An 18,316-nucleotide genomic window follows, 5' to 3' on the forward strand; every position below is an offset into this window, starting at 1 on the left:
CAGGGCTGCCATGGGTGATGATTTCAAGAAATATTAATAAGCAGAAACTTCCTGTTTTCCAATATGTCTGTGCCAGGCTTGAGATTCAGAAAGAAAGATCATCCCATGCATTGCTTGGATCCTAGGCAAGAGCATGATCCAAAGCTCCCATAAAGGACTTTCCATTTAAAAGATCTCCCAAGGCTTTCTTCTCTCTAATTTTGTTTGTGCTTGCTGATGTAATCTGAAGACATTCCCACACTCCGGTTCACAGAAGGTGTGACACAGCGAAAGCCCCAGACTCCTCTGTAACCCGGGTCCTACCCTAGGGATTGTCATCACTGGTGCAGAGTTTCAGCTGTGAAGGTGACAGCTTGTGTAAAGGCTTCTGTGATGTAAGTCTGAAAGCAAGGAGGAGCCGAGACATTGAACCTCATCCTGATTAAGTGCCCAGAGGGTTGCATGTCGGCCATGATGGTGCTGTCTTCAGCAGGAAGGGAATGCCTGAACTTGGAGTCTGTAATGGTGGCCATAGCATTGTCCTCCTCTACCTACCTACCGGAAACATGACCAGGGAGTTTCAGCTGCATCAGCTTGTGCTGTGTGTAGCCTTTCCTTCCTCCCATCCCTACAGTGTGAAGAAGGCCCTTTGTGTGCTGCCCCATGGAGCCCCTCTGTGCTAGTCCACTTTTTGTGCCATAGCAAAATACCTGAGATAAACTACTTAAAAAGAAGAAAGGTTTATTTGGGTTCAGTTTTAGAGGTTCTATAGTCCACCATCCATTAGCCTCATTGCTTAGGACCTGTGGTAACACTGCACACAATGACAGGGACTTGTGTGGATGGAGGCTGGCAAAAAGACGGATCAGTATGGTTGCTTAACTCCTGTGATAGTCTGAATGAGAATGACTTCTATAGGTTCATATGTTTAAATGCCTGTCCTCCAATTGGCAGAATTGTTTTGGGAAGGATTAGGAGTGTAGACTTGTTGTAGAGAGTGTGGTTGAAGCCCATGCCAGGTCCAGTCTTGATTTTGCTCTGCCTCTAACTCGTGGATGAGGTGTAGACACTTAGCTGCTGCTCCAGTACCAAGTCTGCCTGTCCGCTTCATGCTCCCTGCCATGGACCCTCTAAAACTGTAAGCAAGCTCCTAATCGAGTGCTTTTTGAAATAACTTGCCTTGGTCCCAGTGTCTCCTCACATCAATAGAAAAGTAACTAAGACAATTGCCTTGTAGGACATGGCCCCAGTGACCCAACTGCCTTCTACTGGTAGGCCCCACCTCTTAGAGGTTCCAATAGTGCTACGGCTGGAGTCAAGTGACAGTTCAGATCCAAACTCAGACACAAACCCTCCATCTGCCTAGTTCGTGTGACAGCCTTGAGGTTGCCTTCTAGGACTACTTCACTGAAATGGATTTTACTTTTCATTGATTAGGACCAGATCTCATTTCCTTCAGTTCCGTGTGCACTGTGTGAGAGACACAGTTAGCTGAGTAACTGAGGAGGAAATACCAGTTTATTCAAATTCTGACTTCCCCATGTCCTAGATTGATAACTAGAGTCAAGTTTCTTAAGTCTACTATGCCTCAGTTTCCCCACTATAAAATCAGGCCAATAACACCATTTGTAAAGATGAAGACAGCCAATGTCTTTCTTGGATTGCTCTCTGTCTTAGATTCAGGCAAGGTCTTTCACCCGAACCCACAGTTCAGACTGAGTTCAGACTGCTCAGTCTGTTTGGTCTCCACCTCCAGAGCCCTAAGAGCAGAGACAGGCCACCAAGCAGGCCCAATAGTCACACAGCTGCTGTGGAGCCCAACTCAAGGCCTGAAGCTTGTCTGGCAAGAGATTTGCACACTGAGCCTCTCCCCAGCTCGACAACTACTTTTTAAAAGAAACAAAAGGTAGGGAAAGATACTTTCGGAAACCACAAGGCAATGTTTAACAAGAGTGCCTGAGAATCTGTGGTTTAGCACCTCCCTCCTAAGGATACATCCAAGGGAAATGTGTCCATTGTCGTTAGGGTTGAAAGAAACCAGGGTCACTAACCTCACTCCACTAACCCTAACTCTCACCTTAGACTAGTTCAAGTCTGGGTAATGGTTACCTTGGCTGGGGAGGAGCAGGGGAAAAAAGGATCAAGAACTACTGGTGATGTGGCTAACATTTTATTCCTTCATCTGGTAACCGAAGGTGAAAATACATTTAGCTGTATACCCAAGGATGTGAGTATCTCCCTCATCATAGTTCACAAACAAAACAAAACAAAATTGCACAACAAACCAGACAAACAACACCCCCCCACACACACACAAAAAATACAATAAAGAAAGCTTGGAGTGGTGGCATGCACCTGTAAGCAGCCATTGGGAGGTTAGAGGCAGGAAGATGAAGAATTCAAGCTCAGTTTCAGTTACATAGTTCATTCAAGGTCAAAGGCCAGTCTGGTCTGCCTGAGATGTGTGTGCATGTGTGTAAGGAGAGTAAAAGGAGAGAAAAAGGAGAGAGAGAGAGAGAGAGAGAGAGAGAGAGAGAGAGAGAGAGAGAGAGAGAGAGAGAGAGAGAGAGAGGAATAGAAAGCAGAGGAAAATAAAACAAAGCCAGGGGAAAGGGGAGACCCATAAAGTTGAAAGCCGGGGATCCCTGACTCCAGTACCCCTGACCCGGTTGGCGCACCCCTTTGCCTCTCACAGGCTCCTGCCCCACCCCTTCTCTGTTTGCTCAGTGCAAAGACGCAAATGCTGCGAGTTCGGGATCTCCCTTCTTTCCTTTTTCCCAGGACTCTGCCTGCCTTGCAAGTACGTAATTTTGGTACTAGAATAACTTGGTCTAGCTGAATTGTTTTGTTAAAAAAATAAAAATGTATACTTTAGAAAATCTGGGAAGCCGTGGGCTCTTCACCTCTTCCTCTTGTCCCTGGCTCCCTCTCTGTGTCTCATTACCCCCTGTAGGACGTCCTCTTGGTCATTTGGGACTGCCCAGGCTCTGCATGAGCCTCGAGCACTGAAAGGTTTTGGGGGTGACTGGAGGCAGCTCATGCAGAGCTCCCCACTGTGTCGTCCTCCCGACCGCCAAGTCCCCGCCCGGATTGACCCCGCCCCGCGGCCGCGGTCTATTTTGGGCGCACCGGCGGAGGCGCGGGATCGCTGACAGTCACGGATCCTGTGACACCTCCCAGCAGCCAGGCACTTGTTGCTCCCGGGACCTGTTGTCAATCCCTTAGCTCGCTTTTCCCTTAAGCCCCCTGCTGGCTCTTGAAGTCGGTTCTTTCCCTGGATCACCTGAGACACTGATCTCCCAGACATCGCTGTCCTTGCTTGAGGAAATTGATGAGAGACTGGAAGCCTTAAAAAAAAAAATTAAACAGCACTGAGAAGAGAGGCTCCCACCGTGAGCAGGAGCCCGAAGCGCTGCAGAGGTGGCGCCTCTCCGACCGGGGACCGCGGCCCGGGGCGCCGACGGTATGATGGACTCAGCGACAGCTAATGGGGACGATAGGGACCCCGAGATCGAGCTCTTCGTGAAGGTAGGTCGGCATCTGCGGGCCTCTCTCAGTGCTGGCTCCGTCGTCATCTCAAGTGTCAGGGCGCAGATCCCTCTGGGACTAGGGACCCTCCCTAGGGAGCACAGCCCAAGGCCCTGCCCTCCTGGTTCTGCAAGGGGTTTCCGGGAGGATGGAGTAAACTTCAACCTGGCAGGTGTCTGTCTTCCTGGAGAGCTGACCCGCAGTCTGTGAAACACTGTAGGGCAGGTCACCACCATGGATCTTGGACTCCAAGGGTCGCCTTGACCAGGCTGATCTTAAAGGATGCCCCCAGATATAGGGACAGGAGGACCTGGCTGGACCAGTAAACTTTTCTCCTACAGTAGAGGAAGGAGCAGGAGGAGGAGAAAGGGGGGGGGGGGAACGTTGATAAAAATGATCTTTGGCAAAGCAAAAATAGCATTTCCTAGCACCGTTCCTTTTTTTTTTTTAATTCAGAAAGACTAAAATAACAGTGAAGCTCGCAAAACTATTTTCTTGTTTTGTGGCTTGGAAAGTAGAAAGTGAACACCCGTTCCCCGCTGTTATTGTCATTGTCATTATGATTCTGTGGGGCAGTCTTTGTAACCAGGGGACCTGCCAGTCAACCTGAGTCAGGGCTGCAAAGCAGCACCGTCTAGTCTAGCAGAACCAGATTAAGCTTCTTGGGCGCTCTGTGAGCAGGAGCAGGAGCGAGACAGAGGCTGTATTTCTTTTGCAAGCTGCTGAAGAAGTACGAGGCCAGGTCCGCGGGCATGGGCAGAAACATTTGATCAGCCCTCCTTGCGGGACACTGCAGAAGCAGAAACTTGGAAACCTGAGGCGGGAGGAAAGCAGCCTCTGTGCAGGCGGAGTCGCCAGGACTAGGGGGAGGGGGAGAGCTCCGCTGCCTGATCACCTGAACTTTTCACAAAGGAGAATAAAATCAAGGGCAGTTTCCTAGAACAGAGTGCTGAGTGTGGAGAACACACTGTCGCTTAAAGGGCGTGCATATAACCTGGGAGCCGAAAGATGTCAGTTTGCTCAAACCACCCCTTCCGAGCCAATGGCGCAGACTTCTGTAGAAAGTTTTAGGTTTGTGTAAACCTGAACAGCAATCTTTTCTTCTTTGACATCTTTGAAACACACACACACACACACTATTCAATACACATATTGAATTTCTAATATAATATATATCTAATATATTATATATAATATAATAATATATAATCTGTTACAAGTAATTTTGTGTCTACAAAGTGATCTAGATCTCCTTTTGTGCTGGCGGCCGACCTAGGTAATGAACAAGGGCCCTGTCGCCTCCCAGGCTGGACAGGATGTGACCAAGGGATCCACACGGGGAGCCCCCAGCTCAGGCGCCCAGGCCCACAGCTGGGAGGGTGAATGGACAGAGGTTTCACACAGCTTGCTGTGTTCCTTAAGAGAGCCATTCTTGCACCTGCTCAGCTTCCCTGGGAGTAGGGACTTCAAGGTGTCAGGTTCCCTGAGGGAAATTTCAAACACAAATTGGTTCTTTTAAGCCAAAGGAGCCCTTTGCCCTGTTACCAGACGCAGAGACCAATTCTACCTGTGTCTTTGGAATTTCATGTTGGCAGCATTCAGAGATTTTGTCTATTTATATATAAAAAAAGCTTACTCCACAGCTCAAGTAGCCCCCAGAGAATTCTAGAATATCTGTGCTGTCATCTGCTTTTTCTCTAAAGAGAAGCAATTAGTGGGAGGCAAGCAGGCCTTGGTCTCTAAGACCAGATTGATGGCAGAGCTGTTTTGATTCCCCTATTCTCATTTTTTAGTTTCTAGTTACTGTTATGGTAACAGAGTATACACAAAAGCTGGGTCAGTCAGGTCGGTGGTGGTTCACCCAGCATGCAGGAGGCAGAGGCAGGAAGATCTCTGAGTTCAAAATCAACCTGGTCTACAGAGCGAGTTCCAGGACAGCCAGGCTACCCAGAGAAACTCCGTCTGCTAAACTTAACCAGTTGAGTCTAGAGTGGAGCTGCCGCTCTGAGCGGTGTCATTTTTGGGGAGAGGGTGATTAGTTTGCAGAATCAGACTTTCCCAAATCTGAAGTTTCCCTTCCGGATTTCCACAGAAAGAATGTCTCTGAGGTCTGGTGTTGGGTAACCGACGTGCTTTCTGAAGGGGAGGGTGGTTTGGTCCCTCTGAAGTAGCTCACAGGGAATGTGGGTTGGTCCCTTTGAAGTAACTCACAGAGAGGAGGCCCTACCTGGAGCAGTGATGTTGGTCATTGTCAGCAGCCTGTGAAAGACTCCCCCACCTCCACTTCACATAACACTGAGTCTGCCGTTCCACCCTACTGCTCCCTGAGATTCTACGTTGTTCCCTTTCCTTGCTCTCCGAGGCCATCACCTGTTTCTCCTGCAGTGATAGTCGTCGTCATACTGATGAAAGGCAGCATCTTAGGTCATGTGGAGCTCAAGGAAGGAAATGATCTCATTGGGCCCTCACATCCTTATTCATGAAGGTTATTTCACTCTTATGTGAAATGAATAAAACAGTGAACTATGATTTACAGGACCTCATGATCCTTATAGTCACAGCGCTTGGTGAACTGAGGTATGCTCCCTTTCGGTACCCAAGGCTACGAGGAAAGGGTTTGTGTCATGATACCGCCGAGCAATTCTGTGTTGGGGGAAGGCATGTGAAGTGCTCTGAAGCAGCCCACAGACAGCATGCAGGTTCAATCCTCGGTCTGACACATCATACTCTATACGTCCCGTCTCTCCCCAGACACTGATATGTCCGTCCTTGTATTATTTATTTTCCTGCCTATCATGTAGCCCAGACTGGCCTTGAGTTCCCTAAGTACCTAAAGATGACCTTGAGCTCCCAATCCTCCCACATCCATCTCTTCAATGCTAAGAGTGCACCATGCCCAGTTTGCTTGGTACTGGGGATGGAGACCAGGATTTCATGCATGCTAGGGAAGCACTCTACCAACTGAGTTTCACCGGCAGCCCCTTAGACTTTATTCTGACAAGTTGGGCTCTTGATGTTACATAAAACCTGCTCCCAAGGCATCTCTCTGCCTCGAACGAACTAGATGACTATGAGCAAATTACTCAACTTCCCTAATTTTCTTTGGCCTCTCCTTTAGCCAAAAGTGTTTATAACTAATAGCAAGGAAGCTAACAATGATAACAAGTCATTGTCCAAACCAAGATACTTCGAGAGTGATGGGAATTGTGGTGCTTAGACTGAGGATAGATGTGACCAGGTTTTTGAGAACATGTGGTGCTCTGATTAGGCAAATGCAGTCACCACCAACTTGCTGTAAAACTTCCATGGGGTCATACAGGCAAGAGTGCTTTGCAAGGAAGCTTGCTACACATGTCTTACCTTCCATCTTCCCTTAAGTTGTATGGCAGGTAGAGTGTCTCTGGATTTGGGTGTCCCTGATTTGCTATGGAGAGTCAAGGCCTGGCTCCCTCCTCACTTGCAGGGATATTTTGAGAACGGATGAGATCATCTGTAGCTTGGACTTTGATCATAAAGGGAGGGTACCAGGTTAGAGAAGGCAATGAATATGGTTTGGTGAAGGAAAGAATAAAGAACAAGAGAATCAAATCGAAACAGAAAGCAATTTGAGAGGACAAACACAGGACTTTCTGAGCAGGGTGGATCAAGTTCTCCCTCCTCTCCTAGACACGCCCTAGGTCCCAGAAACAGAAAGTTACCAAAGAAAAGGGATTATGGTCCACAAGTCCCCAACAGTCATTTCTAGAAACTGGGGGTATCAACAGAAACTATGGGTTCTCAAACGTGGATACATGAGCAAGTCATTTAGGGAAAGTGAAAGGTTCTTGAGCCAGGACCTTCCCCAGGCTGATGTCATCAGTCCCCACGGGCAGAGTCCAGAGCAGTTTTCTCACTGCCACCCTGAGGTGACTCCAGTGTGCAGGGTTTATGGACAGCCAGGGGCGGGTGCAGGGCAGGCAGTTTCTGCTACAGCTAAAATAATATATGTGAAAGTCCGGAATGTCTAGTAAACTGGGGGTGTGGTCAGGAGGGCTGTGGATGGAACAGTCAACTCCGTCAACAATTGCTAACGAGCCAGCAGTGATTCTTTGCACAGGACTCTAGAACAGTCCATGCGTGAATGGTGAATGTGGCTAGTCAAATAGTCCTCCACGCCATGTGCTTTTAGTAGGAGAATAAAGCAATCCTCTGATGGTGTGATCGAAATGGCTAGTTGTTTTCGTTGCCAGTGACCCCAAAATCTCTGACAGGGGAGCAGTGGTCAAGTCATGAGATACATAGTGTGGTCATCTGATTTCCAGAACAGGCAGGATGGAATCTCGTGGTGTTCCCCACATAGCCTTCTGACAGCCTGATGCTTTCAGGCAGCTCACCTAAGCATAAGTTATCCCGTGAGGTGTGTGTGTGTGTGTGTGTGTGTGTGTGTGTGCGCGCATGTGCATGCTCTTCTGACAGCCTGATGCTTTTAGGCAGCTCACCTAAGCATAAGTTATCCCGTGAGGTGTGTGTGTGTGTGTGTTTATGTGCATGTGTGTGTGTGTGTGTGTGTGTGTGCGCGCATGTGCATGCTCTTCTGACAGCCTGATGTTTTCAGGCAGCTCACCTAAGCATAAGTTATCCCATGAGGTATGTGTGTGTGCGCGCGCACGCGTGTGTGTGTTGCACATGCCCATGCCCTTGGAGGCCAAATCAGGACATCAGGAGTTCTGTTCTATCACTCTTTGCCTTTTTTTGCCTTGAAATACGTTCTCTCAGTGACCTTGAGCCCAGGTGGTTAATCAGCGAGCCCCAGTAATGAGATAATCCTGGTGTCTCCATCCTCAGATGAAATGTTGGGGTTACAGGTCTTGAACACTTTCATCCCCTTTCTTCCACTGTTTATCTTTTCCTGGATTTCTTTAAAAGATATATTGATTTCCTCCAATTGTTTGTGTTTTCCTGGATTTCTTTAATAGATTTATTAACTTCCTCTTTAAGGACCGCTATCATTTTTATATAGCTGGTTTTAAGGTCTTTTTCTTGTGCTTCAGCTACGTTGGAATATTCAGGGCCTGCTGTGGTAGGATAGCTAGGGCTCTAGTGGGGACATAGTGCCTTGGTTGTTGTTGACTGTTATTGTGCTGGTATTTAGGCATCTGGGTTTGAGATGATTATAGATCTAGTGCTAGTTTCTGGGTTTGTCTTTGTTGGGTGGGTGTTTTATTCACTTGTTTCTGTTTCCTCTCTGGATTTTCAGAGTATGATGGCTGTTGTGTTTTTTATTTTCCTGGCGTGCTCAGCTAATGTGTTCACAGGAGTATGCCTGCTAGTGTTGGAGGCTGGGATACAGGGGAGGGTTGGGGGAGGGAAGTTAGGAGGAGATGGTCTATGGGACCCACAGAGATACAGGCAGGAAGGAAGAGAAGCTGCAGCTGGTGATTTGTTGCAGCTCTAGGGACAAGACTGACGGGTTGGGTCTAGAGGAACAGTAAGAGGGAGAAGAAGGTCTGTGGGCAGCCTACCTGGCTTCCTGGCAGGAGTCATGATCTGCTCTCAATATCCCAATACTTAGCACCTATGTGCACCATCACTGCTTCCTCTCCAGGTACTCGAAGGTTGGATGGTGCCCATCTCAGGTGCTGTGGCAGGGTATAGGGACAGAAATCCAGTATCAGTGGCATGAGCCCCTGCCTGCCTGCTGATCTGTACTCTCTCTTTGGGTGGCTGCTGGCTTTTTCCAGTTTGATCAGAGTCTATGAAGTTCGATATGTAGTTAAGTTGGAAGCTTTCATTGAGAGACCAAGTGCTAAGCCCACAGTAGGAGAAAAGTATCACGGTTCCAGGCTGTGGTTTCCTTGCTGCATGGGCAATGGTAAATTGTTTGACATCACAGGCCATAGTGTGCTTCCTCCCTGACTTCTTTCTTTCCTTCCTTCTTTCCTTCCTCCCTTCCAACTAGGACAACACTAATAATAACAGTATGTATTTGATGGGTTTGGTTTTCTATGTTAGAATTTGGGACCACCTCTGCAGACCCTGTGTAAGATAAGGACTTTAAGCCCTCTTTCCCTGGATGGTCGGGAAGTCATAGCTTATTCTCACCACCTTGTCTCATTGATGGAGCTGTGACATAGACCAAGGGCAGCTGGCCCTTAGGGCAGCCGTCCCTGGATCCCAGTCCTCTGACTGGGCTGATGTTGTCACCAACCAGAGGCCATTGCATCAAGGGTGTGGTTGGTGTCACCACAGTACAGGGGTGAAGCAGAATCATTGATTCTGGAAGCTGATACTTCCTGTCAGTTCCTCTATCATCCAACAAAGCTTCTGCACAGCTGTTTCCTGCGAGGATGGGTTTCAGGGCTCTGTTCCTTTTCCTGTCTCTTGACTCCAGGAAGAGTGAGAATTTACACCTGAGAATTGTCTGTGACTTTGACCGTTAGGTGAGAAGAGAAGGCTTTGGTGTCTAGGCCCTTTGCTTTTGGAGGTCCCTGGTTTTCTCTTCAGATTTCTTCACCCCCTCACAAAGACTTCCAGGCCTTGCAAAGGTGTAGAGGTTTTTGGAGGAAACACAAACACCCATGAGCTTCCCAGAGGTGTGGGTGTGTAAAAGGTCCCTCACCATCCAGGAGTTCAGGAGCCTGCTCTCTATATGAGGAAACATCTCTTCCGGCCTCTCGGAAAGTTAGAACTGTTTATCTATTTCCTGCCAGCCTCTGGGAAATATAGATAGTTCCTTGAAAGACGTTTTGAGTTCCAAGATGTGAAGTTATTTAAGGACAAATAAAAATTTTCTGCCAGAACTGAGATGAGCCTTTTATTTTAAAAAGAAAGGAGCTCCCGCCTGTAGCATGAATAATAAAAACCCAGAATCAGAAATGGGGATTCAACCCAAAAACAGGAAAGGGAAGCAGCCAAGCCACTAGAAAAGCCCTACCTCTACCAAGGCTGGGCAACCGCAGACTAAGCATCCTAAGCCTCTCTCTCCTCCCATTTTATATTCCTTCCAGTGCTGGGATTAAAGGTGTGTGACTCCTAGGCTTTGGATTAAAGGTGTAGACACCACTACCTGGATTTGTTTCCGCATTGATCTTGTGTAGCCCAGGGTGGCATTGAACTCACAGAGATCCATCTGACCCAGGACTTCCTGGGATTAAAGCTATGTGTCACCATTGCCTGACCTCTAGTGGCTTTAGCTTTGCCTTTGGTCTTCAGGCAAGATGTATTTATCAAAATACAAATATACCACTATACCTGTCTATAGAGACACCCTAGAGCACTGTTGGCACAGGAGAGCCTGGGTTTTTCTTATTGCTGTGGTCCTAGTAAACAATAGTGAGGCCAGAGGGTCTCAGCCCTGGATGCATGGATGCTTCTTCAGATGTTCATGTGATCCTCCTCAATCCTTCTTCCTGTAAGTTTAGATTTAGGGTGGTTGAGGAGAGCAACCCAGCCAACTGTGTCTTTACACAGCTACCCTGAAGTCACTTTGTGGCTCATCAAAGACAAAGAAGCACCGGCTCAAACCCAAGTGAAAGGGACCAAATGAGCCCATGGGAGATCCAAAGGACAAAATGAAAGCCAGATCCTGCCGAAGCATGCATTTTACAGGATGGAGGAGGCTAAGGCAAATATGCTCGTTAGCCGGAAGCATCCCACACTGGCGTCAGATCTTCAGGAAAGGGAGGAATGCTTTGACATTTTTTTTCCTATTTGCTCTTCCTCTCTTGTGATTTTTCTCAGTAATGCAGGAGTGACAAGCAATTTTAAAAGCTGGGCAAATGGGAGCTATTAGCCAGATAAAGAGCTTGAGGATAAAGGGCTTCGGGGGATTTCAGCTGACAGAAAGAGTGGTTAGTGCAGATGTTTATGAAGCCCCACCCTGTGCCAGACTCTGAAAGCTGAGGGCGATCACAGAGAGGTCCTGAGCAAATGGGGTTGCAGCCCAGGAGCCCACAGGAGGGAGATGAAATGCGCATGTGCCGCAGGATGTGACATACAGAGGATGAGGGGTGCAGATGAAGGGGCCAGGGTGGCACCATTGAAGGACCCTAAAACTAATCTGGGAGGAAGCGAAACCAGCAGTGAACCCTGAGGCATGATTCCAGGCTCAGGTAGCTGGGAGTAGGCGAGCTGGGTGATGGAGTTCAGGATTATTCAGGGCTGTCGGCCGGGAATGGAACAGCTGTTGGAAAGACGTCATAAACAACAACGAGAGGAGGGGACCGTGTATTGGTGTGCACTCTTGTAAGTAGTGGAAGTCACTAGAGGTGTCTGCCTGCAGCCCATGCCTAGAAAGGCCTATCTGCTGTGTTGTGTGATACACTGAGATGACAATGAACTCAGCGACAGACAATCTGGATCCACTCCTGCCCTCCCACATGTGGTTTGCTCCTCTATGCAATGGGCTCGGCAGCTTAAAATTGTATCATTTTCTATTTATGCTTGTGGTGGTGGTTCGAAAGAAAATGGCCCCCAAAAGGAGTAGCACTATTAGGAGATGTGGCCTTGTTGGAGGAAGTGTGTCACTGTGGTGGTCTTTGTGGGCTTTGAGGTCTCATATATGCTCAAGTCATGGCCAGAGGGACAAACCACTGCCTGTTGTCTCAAGATGTAGGTGGGACTCTCAGTCCCTTCTTCAGCATCTTGTCTTCCTGCACTCTGCCATGTCCCACCATGATGATAATGGACTGAAACTCTGAGCTGTAAGCAAGCCCCAATTAAATGTTTTCCTTATAAGAATTGCTGTGGTCATGGTGTCTCTTCGCAGCAATAGAAACCCTAAGTAAGAAAATATTAATATCCAGAAGTCATCTAGTGTGACCCTCCCTGAGAAAACAGTCCAAGTTGGACATTTTGGAGTGTGTGCTATGTATGTGGAAGGAAGAAAGACGTGAGCAGATGCTGTTCTGCCATTACTGCTGTGGGGATGCCCGCCATGGTCATGCCAACCACGCGCCCTGCCCATCGTGGCCACGCCCACCATGCCCACGCCCACCATGCCCCTGCCCACCATGCCCCTGCCCACCATGCTCCTGCCCACCATGCCCCTGCCCGCCATGGCCACAGGAGAGTACTGAGAGCCTCGAAACAGGTGGAACTCAGCACAAGTACTGAAGCCTTTCTATACCCGAATGGATTTGAAGGGCAGAGGGTGCTGTGGGAACACGTAGAAGAAAGCCCAGAAGAAGCCTGTGTTTGTGAGGAATGTCAAAGCCTCATGGTGATATGGAGAGTTCATTTCTGGAGAGACGTGTTCTCATGCTGGGAAGAGTGATAACCCCAATGTGCTTGGCCAGCGTAGCCAGGAGCACCAAGTGCTCTAAGTGGAGATCAGTTCCTTGGGCTTTAAGGCTCCTTTTCATGCTGAAACGCTGTGAATTCACAGTGAATTGGGGCTATGAAGAAGAGGTTTGTTGATCACAAAAGATAATGCAACGTTGAAACTGTTTCATATGAAGCATGGGCAGGGCCATTGTAGATAAACCTTCATGTTAGTGCTCGAGAGCTGGAATCAAACACCAGGGTGGTCAGGGCTGTGGGTCTGAAGTCCTCTTTAGAGCTATGGTTGACGGAATGCATTCCCCACAGGAGGGCATGTGGGGAAGGTGAGAAGAAATGAGGGGAGGGATGGGTCAAGGGATGAGTTGATTAAGTGATGAGAGGTAGGAAGGGGTTAAGCAGAACACTCTAGGTGCTGTGTGAATGATAGCTTGGAGACAGGAAATGCCAGGTTGTATCCTCTAAGAAGTAAGACCTCCTCTTGGCTGGGGTCAAGAGAGTGAATACAGGGGATGTCGGGAAGGCAGATGGAGTTAAAGTAAGGGTTCCAGCAAAGATTATGAACTAGATATCTTACAAACAAGAGACCCGCTTTGCTTAGTACTAGGGCTTGGAGGTCCAAGGGAAAGGCATTGGCGTGTTAGATGTCTGGTGAAGGCCTGCTTTCTGGTTCATAAATGGTATGTTTGAGTTGTGTTCTTAACTGATGGGATGGGAGATCCCTACTGGCTTATTCTACTTACTAAAAGTGCTATTTTAAGAGAGAGCGAGAGCGAGAGCGAGAGCGAGAGAGAGAGAGGGAGGGAGGGAGGGAGGGAGGGAGGGAGAGAGAGAGAGAGAGAGAGAGAGAGAGAGAGAGAGAGAAGGTGCTTATCCGATCATGTTCACCTGACCGTGCTGCGGCTGAAGAGGCTCCTATAGTAATGCATAGGGAAGTTCCTGTACCTTCACGGTCGCGGTCACCTATGTGTGGTATCGTCAGCTTCCCTGCTCTAACCCTATGGACCTCACAGTAATGTTTTTTTCACTTCTATCCATCATTACTCAGTGATAAGGGAGAAAGAACCAAGTCTACAAACACAGAAATAGCACAAAAGGAGGAGGAAACATGCAGAGAGCTAGCTATGCCTGGCAGCAAGCCCATTACCTGGAATGAGAGGAAGGAAACCCTTGTTCCAGTTACTGTCTTGTAAGAGTCCAATTTTGGGAGGTTGTCATGGAGATAGATAGCCTGTTGTGCAGTCGAAGGCTCCTCTCCCCCAGAGGTACACCAGTGCTTCCTAATGCTATCAGTGAGCACAGGCCCTGAGGAAACCACAGGCAAGGAAGGGAGGAGGGGCAGGCTCAAAATGTGTGAGTCAGAACATAAAAGTTGGGATCCGCGATGCTTTGGGGATTTGGCTGGGAAACTACAGGGGCCACCAGCCTGTTGTTGGTTGTCTCAGTGGCATCGGTCAGAGTTTTCTTGTAGGGAGAGGACTGTAGGAGAGTATAGCGATATGATCCTTCTTTATTGTCATATTTTATGGCTGTTGTTGTTGTTTGTATGTTGTTATTTTGAGATACGTTATCCCAGGTTGTCATCAAACTCTCTAGGGAGTTAAGGATGACCTTGAACTCTGGATCTCCCTGCCTTTATTTGTATTTGCTGAGTGCAGGGATTATGGACAAACACGGCCATGCCTGGTTTATGGGGGGTGGGTATCAGAGCCCAGGGGCTTATGCACACCAGGCAAGTACACTATCAGCTGAATCACACCTCCAAGGGTCTGATTGCTTTGGCAGGATTCCTGTGAGGGAGTGAAGTGAAGGAGTTGACTGGCAACTCATAAAAGCTGTAACCCTGGAGCTGCCTGCATGACTCATAGGCAGCTCTTCCCCCACCGACCTGCTTCCAGGGCAGATAAGGAAGTGACCTCAGCTTCTCTACCCTTGTCATGGTCCTAGAAACATCTTTTGGCATTCCTTTCCCCAAAAGAATACCACTAGAGAAGCCCTCACCACCTTGGGTCCCCCCTAGAGGGCAATAAGAAGATTATTTGGCCTCTGCTCCCAAGAAGCTCTTTCTGTGCGCCAAGAATCACTGTAACCTAGGTGAGGTACCTGCTATTTCAGGGTAGGGAGATGCATGGCTCCTAGGGTTGGAGAAGTGAATATACAGTACAGTGGAGGAGAAGCAGGGCTTAGCAGGGTCAGTTACTTGGTGAAAGACATGGGATGTGGGGGGAGCATGGCTTACAGGAGGTAGAAATGGGGGGGAGTAACCATTGCTCCTTCCCTCCTTCCCTCTGCTTGCCAATAATTGCCTTCACTTGGGTTCAAGCAACAGGACAGTAACTGTCTAAAATGCTGACCTCAGCACCTCATATTGAATGGGTCCTCTCATGGTGCCTGCTTTCCTACAAAGGCCTGTGCGCACTATTTCTTTATTGCCTATGTATTACACGTGCGTTTGTTTCATACAGACACAAGCACACACATGCTCTTCAGTATCTACATATAAGTTTTATCTGAATTTGATTTCTGTTGCCATGATAAAATATCCCCAAAGAACCCGGGGAGAAAGGGGACTTAATTTCAGCTTCAATTCCAGGTTACAGTACATCATTGCAGGGAGGTCAAGTCAGGAACTCCAAACAGCTAACCACATCACATCCACAGCCACGAGCATACGTGCTCACTGACTTCCTTGTATTCAGCTCTAGTTCTTTACACTGACACAATTCAGGACGCTCTGTCTAGGGAATGGTGCTTCCCACAGTGGTCTGAGCCATCTCACATCCAGTAACTTGAGACAGTCCTCTGCAGGCTAACACACTGCAGACAATCTTTCATTAACTCTCTCTTCTCAGCTGAGATAGATTGTATCCAGTTAACAACTAAACTCAGCTATCCCAGAGTCAATACTTCTCTCTTGTGACCTGAGGTCTAAGACTTGGAAGCCTATAGCTGCATAGTGCTTGGCACAATCCTTTGCTGGATAACTGGCTGCTATCATACCATTGCATGCATATTTTTTTTTTGCATCTTACATATTTAACAAAACTTCCCTTTTGTGCTGAGCGGGTCTTTGTTTCCTGCCATTTTGTTGGTGGGAGCTGGTAGTTTGTCTGTCTTTATCTCTAAAATAGAGGAATTGGATGATTTTATTTATTTATTTATTTTGCTGCTGTCTGAGTTCCCCTTTAGCTCTGAGAGTTGATTATTTTATTCTCCAGTGTACCGAGTATCATCTAGGGCCCTTTGAGCGATTCCACAAGGATTTACGGATTTCTTGGTGAAGAAGCTGAGCTCTTATAGCCCAAGATAGGGTCATCTAGTGGTCCTTTATAAAAGTCTCATGGCAAATATTTCAGGCTTTGTACGATACCACTGTTTCTGTCACAGGCACGAGGTACCCAGTTCTGTCACCATGAGAACAGTCACAGACGACATGCAGATTAATGGAAACACCTGTATTCTAGTAATACTCTACTCTAGTGTCACCATGGGCTGACTTATGACTTAGTCACCCAACTGAATTCATGCAGAATATATACAACTGAATTTGAAATGAGTGTGGTAGGGTGGCCAGAGCTGTGGGCATGCTCTTTGCTCTTTTCTACCATAGTATGGGAGAACTGTCACTTTCAGGGGAGGTGGCCAGACCCACCTGACACTCTTCCACAAAGCCCCAAGAATGAAGATGCAAGCTCTGAGTTAATAATGAGATGGGGTATTCTGAATTTCCTAAAAATGTTTCTGTGTAAGTTCGGGTTGTTAATACCCCTTTGCTTCATGTGATGAGAGTCACACAGGCGGAGGTATGGAACTGTGTTGCCAGGCTCATAGCAAAGTTTCTTAGGTCATAGTCTGGGTGTACATGGACCAAACTCCTCCTGTGGTTCCCTCAGCACTTCTGCCTCCCTTCCCTGCACTTGGCTACTCTTTTGTCAATTGCTTCCCATGCATTTACTGGCTGACCTGGTGTCTACCTGGCCACATATCACTGGCATCTTCTGTGTGCCTGGTTAGCACCTGGCTGCTTTGTGCTAGGACATAACCACCTGGAAGAAGGAAGATGTAACACGTCCACCTACAGCGACAGCACTGCAAAAACAATGATTGCCTCACCCCCAGACCCGTGTAGAACCCAGGTGAGATGGGCAAGCCCTACAAACAGCCACCCCCATCTGTAGGGCGTCAGAGATTTCTTGAGAATGGACACTGTTGTCCTATGAGGTCACCTTTTCTTAATGGCAAAAAGTTGGGGTGGTTTCTGTCCTTGACTTCCATGTACCCTTGACCAAGACCCTTGACCTCTCTGGGGAATTTTTCAACTATGAAACAGATTGGAACCACATTCCTGGCCCTGCGACATACTGGCCTCCATTCAACGTGCATAAATGTGAAGAATCCACTTGAAGTCGGTGGATTTTTTTGCTGTTTTACACTGGTTTAAGTACATATAAGACATGTTCACTGTACATCTACATTTGAGAGGTTTGAATGTAATTTTTTTCATATTAAAAGACCCTTTTCAGCAGTGTCATATGTTATGACTTGACAGAATTTTTTTCCGTTGGTCAAAAATTTATAATAAAAAGGCAGTTTTACCCATTATTCACGTGTTTATGTTTTGGGAGTATTTTCAACTGGATGAAATGTTGACATTTACAGTGGACACACCCATCAGCGCAAACACAGGACCTGCGAATTAGCTGTTTAAATCTTTTTCAAAGGAGCTAGGGTCCCACCTGTGGTGTGCGATAGTGCTCCCCACCATTGTTTCTTTAAGAAAAACAAAATGTAAATAGGATATTTTTAATGTCTTCTGTACTGTGCTACTTACAAGTCCTAACTTAAGTGCATAGAAATATTCTGCATTTGGGAATGAATGAAATTAATGGCTGGATGAATGACCACAGGGCCTTGCTGGAGAAAGAATCTGTGCATTTAGATCCAGCACCTAGGACTTGGCATGGGGTACATATCCAACTCATTAGGAAATCAGTTCCTATAAGCTTAGGGCTTTAATCCCCCCCCCTTTAGGTCTTCACTATAAAACAGAACAGATAAGTCTATCGACACCTCTGCTATGTGAAGAGTTTTGTAAATGTTAGGAACGGGCTCAGATGATGCTCTGCTCTCAGAGCTACAGTTGCATCCTCTGATCCATGCAAATTCATGCAGGAGCTGACGTCTTCTGCTTCTGCCCTCTGCCACAGGCTGAAATATGGAAAGGGAGAGCCACTGACTTTATGTCTGCATCCCCATAAGCTTGTACAGAGCTGAATATTTCAGAGATGCTCGGTGAATTTCTCAGAGACCAATCATTTGATTGACAAAGTCTTGCCTATCCCAATGATGAGAGCTAGAGAATGTTAAATATTTACGTGATTCTCTTTCTTCCAAAATGAATTCTTCTTGCGGTTGGGGGAAGACAAAGAATATGATCAAAAATACATTGTATAAAAATGTTTTTCAATTATTTTTTAAAAATGTACACACTTCACAGTTTGCAATGACACTGTACAAAAATAGAATTGCAGAAAGTTTTCTTATTATGTTT

At 47.2% G+C, this 18,316-nt stretch overlaps 1 protein-coding gene across 1 annotated transcript in view; it reads left to right on the forward strand.

The window, feature by feature from the left end:
• Positions 1–3,071: 3,071 nt before the first annotated feature.
• Positions 3,072–18,316, forward strand: part of Clic5 (chloride intracellular channel 5) — a 96,862-nt gene continuing 81,617 nt past the window's right edge. The window contains exon 1 of the mRNA XM_075980686.1: positions 3,072–3,507. Within this exon, the coding sequence (XP_075836801.1) occupies positions 3,445–3,507 (63 nt within the window). The 5' untranslated portion in view covers positions 3,072–3,444. The remainder of the gene's footprint in view (positions 3,508–18,316) is intronic.

This window comes from Microtus pennsylvanicus, chromosome 7, assembly GCF_037038515.1.
Source record: "Microtus pennsylvanicus isolate mMicPen1 chromosome 7, mMicPen1.hap1, whole genome shotgun sequence".
In the NCBI taxonomy this organism is placed as follows: Eukaryota; Metazoa; Chordata; class Mammalia; order Rodentia; family Cricetidae; genus Microtus; species Microtus pennsylvanicus.